This window comes from Emydura macquarii, unplaced genomic scaffold, assembly GCF_026122565.2.
Source record: "Emydura macquarii macquarii isolate MOO-44397 ecotype Brisbane River unplaced genomic scaffold, CSIRO-AGI_Emac_v2 contig_3477, whole genome shotgun sequence".
NCBI classification, from domain to species: domain Eukaryota; kingdom Metazoa; phylum Chordata; order Testudines; family Chelidae; genus Emydura; species Emydura macquarii.
Window position 1 is genome coordinate 2,874,254 of NW_027133614.1, and position 12,924 is coordinate 2,887,177.

At 41.3% G+C, this 12,924-nt stretch overlaps 1 protein-coding gene across 6 annotated transcripts in view; it reads left to right on the forward strand.

Annotated features, from left to right (window-relative positions):
- Window positions 1–12,924, forward strand: part of RGL1 (ral guanine nucleotide dissociation stimulator like 1) — a 154,259-nt gene that overhangs the window by 125,335 nt on the left and 16,000 nt on the right. For 5 of the 6 annotated variants that reach the window (XM_067535099.1, XM_067535098.1, XM_067535097.1 and 2 more), the window contains 6 exons: window positions 1,946–2,035; window positions 4,213–4,299; window positions 5,806–5,838; window positions 7,161–7,282; window positions 7,925–8,014; window positions 10,157–10,343. In XM_067535099.1, the coding sequence (XP_067391200.1) occupies window positions 1,946–2,035; window positions 4,213–4,299; window positions 5,806–5,838; window positions 7,161–7,282; window positions 7,925–8,014; window positions 10,157–10,343 (609 nt within the window). Of the gene's footprint in view, window positions 1–1,945; window positions 2,036–4,212; window positions 4,300–5,805; window positions 5,839–7,160; window positions 7,283–7,924; window positions 8,015–10,156; window positions 10,344–10,927; window positions 11,350–12,924 lie in introns of those variants that run through there. The other variant, XM_067535103.1, reaches the window with a different exon arrangement.

The following is a 12,924-nucleotide window of genomic DNA, read 5'->3' on the forward strand; positions in this document are numbered from 1 at the left end:
AATTTATAACTCTCCTCATCATTATAATGTGAAGCACTGAGTTTTAGGCACAGTGGTGGCGGGTGATTTTATTCAAACCTGGCGGCCAATAGTTATTTAATATTCATTTAAGAAAACGTTTTACAGCAGGTGAAGCAGTAATAAATATTTAGAGAAGTCCATATCTAGCCAGAGCAGTTTAGTTAACTAAATGTTAAAAACCCCTTAGACCAAACCTATTTGCTCCTGCCAGATCTCACTCTGCAGTTGTTGCAGGCGGGTTTACAAACCATTCTAAAAGTAATGAAGTGAGTTTATGATGATCTCTCTCCGTTATTTCACTAACTTCATACCACTTTGCAGCACACACATGACAACCTCACGACTAGCTTCAGATGAAGCCTGGAAGTCTCTTTCTTTCCTAATTGTGAGGACTGCCACATGCTTGAATAGTCTCCCCAAGGAAGTTGTGCAGACCCATCATTTGAGACATCCAAAGCTGGAGTGGACCAAAACAGCTGAATATACTTAAGACAGGGCAGCATCTCATTCCTGTCTCTTTTCTAGATACAAACTGCTTAGAGACCTTCCTCTGTTCAAATACCATGTGCAATTTGTTTAGTTTTCTCCCTCCCCTTTACAAACTTGCACAGCTCTGTGTTTACAAGCATACAGTCCTTAGCTCATTCAGTTAAGGAGTGGGGAGACAGAAGGGATCTTCCCCCAAAAGATCTCTCCTGGCTCTGACTTGCAAAAGCCTGCCAATTTCTCTCTGCTCCCCTGAGCATTTCTTTCCTGTGTCTTTTCTATTTTCTAGGCTAATGAGCTCATTAGCCTTTTAGACTCTCCTCAACTCCTCCCAATCTATGAATTAGGCACAGCTTTGCCCCTCAGGTTTACTGCGGGGCGATTTAATGGTGATCAGTGATTAGAGTGTTGGTACAGCTTCTGTTGCCCAGCATTCTGTCACAGTACTGTATGGAATAAGTCAGGAGTGGCTTGGTGGGTGAACTTAGAGGTATTTTCCAGCTGTAATATCTAGAGCATTGCAAGCCTTCTCCACCATGTGCATGAGTGATTCTTGTGTTGGGAGTCAAGGCCCCTCGTTCTGTTTCTCTCTCCGCCACTAACTGTTATATAACCTTGGCAATTCACTTAAACTCCTTGTATTCCCCAGCTATAAAATAGGAGTAGTATTACTCACCTATCTGATAGTTGGGAGTCTTGATTAATTAATATTTATAAAGAACTTTGAGATCCTCTGACCAAAGGAGCTTTACAAGTGCAAAGTATTATGTATTGTTGTTTTGGGACTCTTACTAAAAATAAGGGGGTTATAATCTCAGAAATAAATTAACATCACAAGGCAAAGGCTACAGAACTATTATGAAATATGGCTCCCATTCATACAGTTACTGGAAAACTAAAGTCTTTCAGCCTTGAATTGTGCAAATCTAAAAACAAACACTTTTATTTCCTGAATGTCTCTGTATTACTTGGAAAACCATAGAGGTTAGTCATCATATGATAGAATCACTGTATAAAAAAAGAAAACACCAGCATATTAGGTAACAGAGGAGAGATGTTTATTTGTAAAACGGCTGCTTGTGAAATAAGTTAGAGGTCTAAGGACAAAAGGCCCAGAGGCTTCATTCGGATGACAATCCAAATGTATGATGCATATTCAAGCTTCTTGAATTTGGAAATCTTGGGGGATTTGTGGTTCTTCTTAGCTGCACCTGAGCCAGAACTATTTTGCAAACAAACTCCAGTGTGGTGCTTTGCTATGATTGTTTCTAACAAACCCAAGACATGCAGAAGCCTCAACATTTTTTTAAAACAAACAAAAAAGTTAAGCACATGTTTCTGAACCACAAGGAGTGTTGGGTTTGGTTGGGTGAATTTTTATATATTTCAGTCCTACCAATAACATCCTCTGTTAATTGCCCTTTCATTCACTCCGTAGGAAGGAACATCCAAGTTTGCAAATCTGGACAGTAGTGTGAAAGAGAACCAGAAAAGGACTCAAAGGCGGCTTCAGCTACAGAAAGATATGGTGTGTCTAGTGTCCTGTTCCCTCTTCTCTCTGAATTTATACGTGTGATAATCCCATTTTAGTGAACGATACGTAAAAGCAAAATCCAGAAATGCATTTTAAGAAACAGAACACATAGCAGATGATACACTTAAAAATTGCAAAACATGCATTATACCATGCAAAAACCCTGGAGTTAATACAACAGTGAGGTTGATCAAATACACAGTGTTAAGGAACTTAAACAGTGAAGGTTGGACTTTCAGTCTTAACTTTTTCCCTCTTCACATATGCTCTGAAATATTCTCTCTCTATATATATCTGTGTATTAATAAGCAGACATTTCAGTATATAACAGAACATGAACAGGAGCTCGTAATACATCTTTATGTACTGTCCATATATTGTATGGTCTGTGCTGTACTGCCCAGCCAAAACTGCATTGTTGCGTGCAGTGTTGTAGCCAGAGAGACAAGGTGTATGAGGTGATGTCTTTTATTGGAACAGCTTCTGAGAGAGACCAGCTTTCGAGGTCACACAGAGCTCTTCTTCTAGTTTCCCAGACCTGCAGAAGGGAGCTCTGCATAAACTCGAAAGCTTGTCTCTCTTACCAACCAAAGTTGGTCCAATAGAAGATATAACCTCACCCACCTTGTCTCTCTAAGCTGTAACAGAGCAGATCATTTGAGAAACCCTGCTGTCCTGTGCTCCTAGAACTCCTGTGAATTTACTAAAATGCCACAGGAAATATATTTACAAAACATAGGTATACATCAAATGCCTGAAATGAGGTAGTGCTGATGGCTGTAAAAAACTGCAGGAATTGGAGGAGGAGTGGTGGGGCCCGAGTATTTGCTGTTGCACCTATCTCCACCTCTCTCTCCACAGCAGGAATAAACAAGGACACCTAAGGCTACTTCTTTCATTTCTGCCTGCATCTACCCAGTGTTCAGCCCAGCTTCTCAGCTTGGATGCTGGACTGAGGACTTGGGCCTTAATTTTAAGACTTTCAGGAATTTATTCAAACTGCCACATGAGATAGTAATAAATGATTGATGGATACAGGCAGATATTCACAGCCTCCACTGACTTGTCGCCTTTCCTAAGGCTGTGTAGGAGCTCTTATTCAGACTCCAGTAGCAATCTCTATTACCCTTTAAACAAAATTGGGTGAAAATAACAAATTTTCATTTGGTAGAATGTTTACTGTAAAAAAACTGAAAGTTTTATATTACTGGAAAATGAGTTCTGGTCAAAGCAAAATTGTCATTTGCTTCCCAGGGATCTCATGAAACACACAAACAGTCACAGGGTTTTTGAGAGACCTGCTTAATTTTTATGGAATTTGTTGAGATTTTTACAGGAGGAGATTTCATAAGATGTGCCTGTTTCTGTTTTTGCCAGTGAAAACTACTTTTTACCCCGATGAAACTGAGCATGGAACATTTGCTGAAACAAATGGCTTTCTTGGGCAAACTGACTGCGGGGAGAGAACTGGAAACTGGGGGAAATGGAGGCAAAATATATTCTAGATATTTTTTCATTTGCTTGTTTAGCAAAAATATGGATCTTCTTGCTGGTTTTAGTAGCAGTGAGAATTTTTTCCTCACTGATGTAGAAACAATCCTGACTCCAAACAAGGCAGAAGGCTTAGGAAGATTGAAAGTAGAGTCCTTAGTTAATTAGAACACAATGATTATCCCAAGTAGGAAGTACCCAGCATGGAGAAAAAAAACCCGAATGTAATCACGTGATTTCATAACGTCATTAGAAAACAAAGACCCACCAAGGTGAGCCATAGAAAAAGACTGTTTACACAGGGTGTCGGAAGCCATCTGCACAATCTGAAGGGAGCTGTGGGATGCGGTCATTTGTGCTCATTCTAGCATATTTTACACTTGTTTCACATACAGGACGTCTCGTAGGAATTCTGTGGGCTGGAACTAGTGTTGCATCGGCCCTGAATATCTTCACTCTTCAATATCCATTTGTTTATTTGAATAACAGTGGCCCCATCCCACTCCCATTAAAGTCAATGGCAAAATTCCTATTGGTGTCAATGGAACAGAATCAGGCCCAGAATTTTGTTGCAGGTTTTCATCTGACTACTTGGTATAATATTTTATATCACAAAGTGGTGGCTAGAATTCATAGCCTTTCTCTGATAATTAAACAGACACTGCTCTGATTGTCTACAGGGAGTCATGCAGGGTACGGTCCCCTACCTCGGCACCTTTCTTACAGACTTGACCATGCTTGACACAGCGTTGCAGGACTGCATAGAGGTAGGTTTGTACAGCTTCTTTAATTGAAACCCCTGTCCTTGCTGTTGTGATAACTGGGCCAACTAATCTACTAGTCATGATTGAGTACAAATCCTGCTGGTCTTGTATGTTTCACTGTGTTCTTTTATCACATCCTCATGTGAAACATTCACAAACATATAGAGCAGTTTTTGATGTCAAAAATTATAGATGGGGAGGATGAGCAATATTTTTATTATTAAAAAAGATCTTTGCTAAATTTAATAATGGAGCTTATTTAAAAGGACACTCTTAAGTGTGGCACTTTATGCTCAAAATGTATGTTTTGCTTGAAAAAAACAATGAGAGTACAGAAGTTTTTATTATTTCATTTTAATTAAAATTAAAAATGTAAACTTCCCCCTTCCATGTTCGGAAACCAAACATCACAACAATGTTTTAGGTTCAGCTCTTTAATTTGAGATGTTAAGCTCTTCAGCATGGTCTTAGTTCAGCTCATAATCATTTGAGCACTGAAGGCCTTTGTGGCCTCTGTCTTCTTCAGCTGTCCAACCATAGTGTAGGCAGGGAAGGGCAGGCCCAAGAGATCCTGACCAGGGGGCAGAGGCTCCAGATGGGACCATAGCATTCCAAAGGATTAATAGAATGGGTGAATCTAAGGGTGAAGGAGAGAATTGGACAAATCACAGGTGAATGATGAGTGAGTGTGTTGCCAGGTGAGTGTGAGTGCAACCAAGGAGTGGCGAGAGAGTGGGGGAGGGGCTGATTTGGGGGAAGATGGGTTGCATGGCCAAGCCAGCATTTTGAAACTTGACTGCTAGAAGTTAAACTCTTAAATCTATATTTAGGCACCTAAATAAAAATGGCCTGGTTTGAAATTCCTCAATCCCAGAGAAGTCATTGGGAGCTGCAAGTACTCAACCCCTTTGAAAATCAGCACATTTTTTGGGTGCTTACATATGGATTTAGGAGCTACACTTTAGGTATTCAAGTTTGAATATTTTTGGTATTTGTGGTAAGGATGGGCTGTTAAATTTTCTTGGTAGTTTGCAAGGCTGAACTAAAGTAATCCACTGTGATACACACAAAACTTAATTCTGTATTGGTTTTGTTTGCCAGTTTTGTGTCCCTGTGTGTTTACTTGTGCTTACAAACTCAAGGTTTGAGAACACTGGCATGAGCCAGGTATAGTGCAGGAGGAAGTGAAGCAAACTTATCACACACAAAGCTCTGTTAGTGCACATCAGGCTGAGCTAAAACATGCCTGATACACCCGTTCCAATGTTGAAATTTTCTTAATCAGATTGCCATTCAGTCCGGAGACAAATCTCTACTAGAGACTAGCATGTGATTGTCAAATTCTTCACCAGTCGGAAAACTCAGGTCTCTACAAGGTGATTGCTCAAAGGGAGCATATGCTTGAATTCAGCACTGTCACTTCTTCCAGTCTTTGACTTTATTACACTGCAGTTGAATATATGCACTTTGGCTTCTTCACTGGTCTGTGTTTTTTTTTTCTTCGTATAGGGTGGGCTGATAAACTTTGAAAAGAGGAGGCGGGTAAGTCTGAACTTTTTCCACGACTGCCACTCTGTCCTAGGGAATCTTGCTTCTACTTTACTTTAGGGATTTACTGTTTTTCCCCTTGTGCATGCCCAATGACCATTGATTTCAAGGGGAGTTACCTGCAAATGAGGAAAGAACAATAGACCTCTGTATATGTGAGTTCACGCAAGCCTGAAGAGGGTGGGGAGTGAAGGAAAGACTGCCATTAGTTAGATGGATGCTATTGGGGGAAAGGAAGTCTTAAGTATTGGTCAGCATATTTATAGGACATTTATGCATAGGGAATATACATTCACTGCCCATGAACATCAGTGGAAGAAGTCTGTTATCTCATAAATCCAATGTGTCAACAGCAGAACTGTTAGTAAATGAAGTTTGGTTTTTAGAAAACAGCCCAAGCCTCATAAACTTCCTTATTTTGCTGTGTTAATCAGCATCATTGGATCCAAAGAAAGGATGCGGAGGTCAATGAAAGGGTGATATGGGGCTGAGAAATCAAATTTCTTTTTCAGTCTGCTCTGCACTGGTTGCACAGATAGGTAAAGAAAAGCTGCTTAGAAGGTAATATGCTTGGGTCACATCTGTCTAAATAAAGACAAGCCAAAGGCAAATCTCCTTTTCAGAGAATCAGTACAGACTTTGATTTGGCTGTGATAGGGCCCATTTCCTTACTCTTAAGTGATTCCCAGCTCCCTAAACCACATCATAAACTTGGCTTTTATTTATGACTGGATGAATCGGGGTATTGATAGAGGGACACACAAATTCTTGTTTCTAAATCACCTGTCCAGTTCCAGTTTTTGCCATCTGATGGTTGGTTGGTAGTTTCAGTCCAGTTCCTAGGTCTTGAGTCTGCACTGCCTTCCACCCTGGACTGTAATTTACACCTCAGCAAAGCATGCATAAAACAATACCAAGTCCGAATTCTCCATTCATTCACACCAGGGATTGCATTTTACACTCAAGTTACACAAGTGTAAATGGCTGCACAAGATACAAGATAGTGATAAACTCACATTAGAGTTTGTCTCTCTCAGAACCAATTGTACTGAAAGAGAAACCTATGGAGCTTTGATGAAACTTGCGAAAACCAAAACCTGTTAAGGAAAACAAAAGAGATTTTGTTGTTGAAAAACTGCTTTGTGGTGTCTAAAATGCCTGGGATTCAGTTAAGGATGAAGCAGTCTTTAGTTTGTCCTGTGATTATTGGTGCATGTATTCTGCCCATTTATCCTTGCTTTGTATGTGACTGAGTCTGTGTTTGTCTTTGTTTTGATTTCTAATTAAAATTCCTATTTGATTATTGGTTTCCTTAGGAATTTGAAGTAATCGCCCAAATTAAGCTCTTGCAATCTGCCTGTAATAGCTATTGCATGATGCCAGACCAAAAATTCATCCGATGGTTCAGGAGACAGCGGCTATTAACAGAGGAGGAGAGGTGAGACTATCAATACAGTTAAGGGAACATGTTTTTCACGTCCAGCCTCCCATCTATCTGCGTGAGCTATGTTTGGCTTAGACATTCTCGTAGTATCTTAAACATACTGTCAATCAAGGATAAGCAAATATGTGCCTTTTATCACACAGCTGGTGAGAACTTGGTTAAAGTTTTGCAGGATTTCGTTTTGAGATTGGGAATTGGGTTTTCAACTTTGAAAAGTTATAGCATGCTGTGTCTGACCTGTATGTCGATCAGTCAGTATGTGCAGTAATACCTAGTGGTGTGAGCCTATGGTACATACCTCAGAGTACTGTAAAATTCATTGTCAAAGGGCAGTGTTCAGTCCTGAGCTGCACTGTATAATCCCTTTTCTTAATTTGCTTTTATGAGATGGTTAATATGATTTTAAAAAGGCATGTTTTAATTCTTTTTAAACTATTGTAAAGAAAGCAAATATTCCCTTCCTCAAAGTAAAATGTGTGCAGGCTGATGTTTCCCGGTGCTGCATTGCTATAACCTCTTGTTGAAGTTGGAGTAACTGAATATATCTCTTTAAATTATTGCCGGTCTGAGGCCATACTGCATGATAACCAAATTATATTTAACTCCCTCAAATAAACAAATCTTCTCTGTGCATAGTTACGGCCTCTCATGTGAGATAGAAGCAGCAGCTGACACTAACACCACATCACCAAAACCCCGGAAGAGTATGGTGAAGAGACTCAGCTTGTGAGTATGACAGAAGGGTTAATGGCATCTGGTGAATTAGTAGAGGAATGTCCTCAATAAATCCAACAAGAAATATGTATTTCACCAGACAAGGAACTTGGCAGGGAATCTGATATACTGTATCATTTTAAAGAGACACTGTCATCTAAAAGTTCATATTTCTGTCTGAAACTGTTTACTGAATTATTGTTCCAAGTAATACATAGGATGACTACAGCCAAAAGAGTTTAGAAATGAATCATTCAGTGGTACCAGTCTGTTTGGGGGGTGGAAAAGTAACAAATTAGGGCCCACTTATAAACTCAGTGATGCTGGTGTTGGTCAGGAATTCCTGCGGAATTTTAACATGCAAATTAGAGCCATTTATAACAAGATCACACTTAGTCATCTAAATAATTTGCAAACCAGCCTGTAAAGTATGTGCGTGCTGTCAACCCAGAGAAATGTTCACTCGAGTTCAGACAGATGAATATGAAACGTTGCTTAGCAGTTCAAGCAAAAGATCATGGGGAGCGGAAAAAAGCATGGAGCCAAGAGTCAATGAAAGAGACAAAGGTTAAAGAATGAACAGAGAGGACCTGAAGGGAAAGCAGGGGGGAATGGGAGCAGAAATCAAGGGGGATCAGCAAAAATATTATAGAGCTTCAAAGGTGAGCGTGATATGAGAGACGAAAGGAAAGGATTCATAGAAGGGTTGACATGGTCGGGACAAGAGGAGAAGATGAATTTTATAGCCAGCATCAGGACTGTTAAGACTGAAACTTGGCTATTAACGCCTCCTTTCCTGCTTTGGTCTTTCACATGTGTTCCTCAGAACCATGGACAAAAATAAATTTCATGCAAGCTCTGTGGCAATCTAGGGTCCTCAGCAATAGACTATTGATAACTGTGTATGTTAATAGTGGTCCTCATAAGATCAGGGTAGCAGTTTGGACAGGATGGTGTTTGTGTTTGGTTTTGTCCATTTGAGTTGGTTATGAAGAGGTGAGGAAATGTAAGTGCTGGAGGCTGAAGCTGCTGTGTTGAATGCAATTGTCTGTCTTAACTCTTTCTTCCTGGCATTGTGGCTAAACCGTGTATGGTAAGTGTCACTGTTGAGTTCTGGATTTATCCTTCCTTTTCCCACCATACTCCACTGTAGTGCTTATATTGTAAATGTGCATAGGGTAGTTAGGCTAAGGTATTTATGTCTGTTGTGTGATCTTTGTCTTAAAACTTGTGGTACCTGCAATCTGAATATATTTTGCAAATTGATACTATGATAGTGCTTGCCATAATTCTTCCCTGGGATGTTAGATGGCACCGCTCTGGGTTCTGTCAGCTGATAGGATGCCATGTCAGCACCAACTTAATTTACCTCACCCTTTCAGCATATTGTCAGAACAAATTAGATTGCCTCTAGACTCAGAAGGGCCAGAAGAGAAGCAAGAAAAGCAACTAACAGGAAAATGTAAGAATGTGTGAACTGAAGTAGGCTGCCCCTGACTTTAATTTACACCATCTTCTGGCTCATTGGTGTGTAAGTTACACCAAATTAATCGCTCATTGGTCAGTGAGACTCTGGCTATGTCTACACAGATGGCGGCAAAGTCGCCGCTGTCATATCAATTTATCTGGATCGACTGAGCGGTCAGTGAAGACCCGCTCAGTCGATCCAGAAGTCGACGTTATTAATCCACCCCCACAAGCGGCGTAGTGCTGCGTTGATGGGAACACGGTTCCTGTTGGGGCAGTGCAGTGAAGATGGCGTGCAGAAGAGAAGCACAGCAGTTGACAGGAGTTACGCAAATTCTTTGTGTACTTTGTGTAACTCCCGTCGGCTGCCGCCGAGTCGCAGAGGTAAGTGTAGACCAAGCCTAAGGGAATTGAAATGAGTGTAATGGACTCTAACTAACACCACCTCACACATTACATCAGGTGTTGTATTATGTTATGTAGTATATTATTAGAGTCCTGATGTGTTGGTGTTTCAGGAATCCTTACGGCAAATCGTACATATAATGTGGATGACGCCAGGACAACAGAGCACTGGAGAAACAAAATAACACATAGGATGCATAAATCATGTGTCATCTCTTTGCTCAGTTCAGCAACATTCCCTAGTTGTTTTATTTACCTGGCATATTTTGAATTCTTTGCCAGACTGTTTCTGGGAGCAGATGTGATCACCAATAGCACGCCCACCAAACAGCAGCCCAAATCAACTCCAAGTGGGAGCTCTGGCGAAAGCATGGATTCTGTCAGTGTATCATCGTGCGAGTCGAACCACTCTGAGGGGGAAGAAGGCTGCATCACCCCTATAGACACTCCTGATGAACCTCAGAAGAAGGTACGGTCTAAGCCCTTAATTCAGAAAGCAGGCAGTATAGATACCCGATGAATTGTTGACGCTCGTTGTATAAGCAGTAGCTGAATTTTCAGGTCCATTGCGCACTCGTGTCTAGTGTTACAACTGACCAAGGAATTGCTTTCAAGGGAATGGGAGAATCCTTAAAAATAGATGTGATGAGAGTAGGAAAGATCCAGGTCAGACTTTTTACATGATTCCTTTTATGAACAGCTTTTGGGTGTTGCCAGATCTATAGCATGTACACACGGGGAACAATGTTTAATTTTCTGGGGTCAGCTTTTCTTGTGGCATCTGGTGAGGTTTTTAGGTAGTCATATTGCCATTTAATAACACACTGTTAGATCTGCTTCTCTCAAGACACTGTGATGGGAGTGATGGAGTTGTCTGTAATGGCATGTTTATGATGGGAGGTTATTGGCTTCATGGCAGTGAGACCATCAGACTGAAGAGTGTGTGTCCAAATATCAGATTCTTGAGGCATTCCTGAGGCCCAGTGGATGTGATAATGACAATGAGAGGAAGGAGCTAGAGGATTTCTATTTTCCCTTTTTTTAAAAAAACAGGGAAGAAGCCTTCTGGAGGCAATTGGAACCAGCAACAAGACATTTCCTCCAAGAATATCTCAGGTTGAATGAGCTCATCTACACTTAGACATTTTCACCATTCTGAATCACTGGAGACAGCTGCTTCTAGAAAAGACAACTCTGTAGCAGAACCAGGGGCTCAGTAAAAAGTCCAACCACTCTAAAGTTATGTCTTCACTTCAAAAAAGGCAAGGTTGTTTACAGTGAGATAGCTCACCCGCATTAACTACGCTGCTGTAAAATCCTAGCAGAGAGAAGGCACTTGTAGTTTTTACCGAGAGGGAGGTAGGTGAGGTCAACACTATACCGCTGCCTGTGGTTGACCTCACCTAGTTCACCATGCAGTAAAACTATAATGCCTTGTCTCCACTAGGATTTTACAGCAGGATGGCTAATGCACGTTCGTTATCCTGCTGTAAAAACACACCATTTTTTTGGCAGTGAAAACAAAGCCTAAGGCCCAGTGGAAGTGGGTAGCAGCTCTGACACAAAAAGGTGTGGGGAACTATCATGACATAATCTGATTTTACAATAGGGTAGATACTGCCCATACTGTAGGCTGCAAGGAGCCTCTACCAATATGGCAGGAGGAGAGAAGAAAATATTAAAATGAGAAGCCAACCAGAGGGGAGTCAGAGAAGAGTAAAACCAACAGTGAGGCCTTGTCTACACAGTTTGACTAAAGCAGTTTAATTAAACCAGTGCAAATCCCTGTGTGGACACTCTTATTTCAGTGTAAAGGGATTGCACGTGGGATTGTACCAGTGCGCAGCCATCAGAAACTTTTCCCCTCAGTGGTATCCACTGGGTGGCTCCACATTTCCCCTGTTGATGCATGCCACCATGTGCAGGTATAAAGGGAAGAGCTGCCCCTAGCTCCCTTAGTCCTTCTTACATTCCACGATGGTCACTGGAACTCTGTTCTATACCAGAAAAGTTCTCCTCTTGGCCTTTGTGAACATTGTGTGTGCGTGCGTCTGTCCTTCTGTCCTATACTCACTCAACAGGGGTTTGTAACTGCATATCACTAACCAATGGCTCTGCTGGGGAGTACGATTTTAATTTATGGGGCTCTAAGGACAAGTTCAGAGAGCTGCTCCCAGAGAATACTAGATAGAAGTTCTTTTCCCTAATTAATGAGGGTAGACTAGTTGCAAGAAAATCAGTGCAGACAGGGCTGGATGCAGCAGACTCAGCAGCTAGAACCATGGCTTCTGCAATGGCCATCCATAGATCATCCTAGTTATAGTCGTGTGGTCTTCCCTGTGAAGTACACAGCTCTATCTAGGACTTGACAGTCAAATGCCCTTCTCTATTCTTGGATGCCAACCTCCATGACTTCAGGGTGGCTCTAGAGTGCTTAGAACTGCCCCCGTCAGGAAGCACTATCTGCCACAGCAGACGCACCAATTTTTCACTCCTCCTCCTTGGCAAAACCTATCAAAAAAGAGGTCCAAGGTTTGTAGGCCTCCCCCTCCAGTTGCTCCAGGCCCCTCTAGAAATGCAGGAACTGCAAAGTTGCATTTTGATGGGCCATATACCAGTCTCCATATCTCCAGACACGAACCCCCTCACCTTTGCAAACCCCGTCTTTCTACAGTGCTTCGTCTCAGATTACTTTGGACCAATGGGTCTAGAGCACTGTGGAAGTAGGATATACTCTACAGTTTGCTTCTATCCTTCCCTACCTCTCCCTCTTTAAGGATCATTGTCATTTGATCACTGTCAAGTTCAATTGCTCCTTTGCTTATGAGCCACAGAGGTTCCATGTCATCTCACAGGGAAAGGAATGTATGCCTGATATTTCCTAATATGAAGGAGGAACTTAAACCAATTTTAGAGTTGCATCAACTCAACAAATTCTTAAAAAAGATAAAACTTTTGCATGGTCACCCTAGCTTCTACTCATCCCTTCCCTCGATCCTGGGTACTGATATGCTGCCCTCCATGTAAAATATGCCTGCCTCCATTTGTTA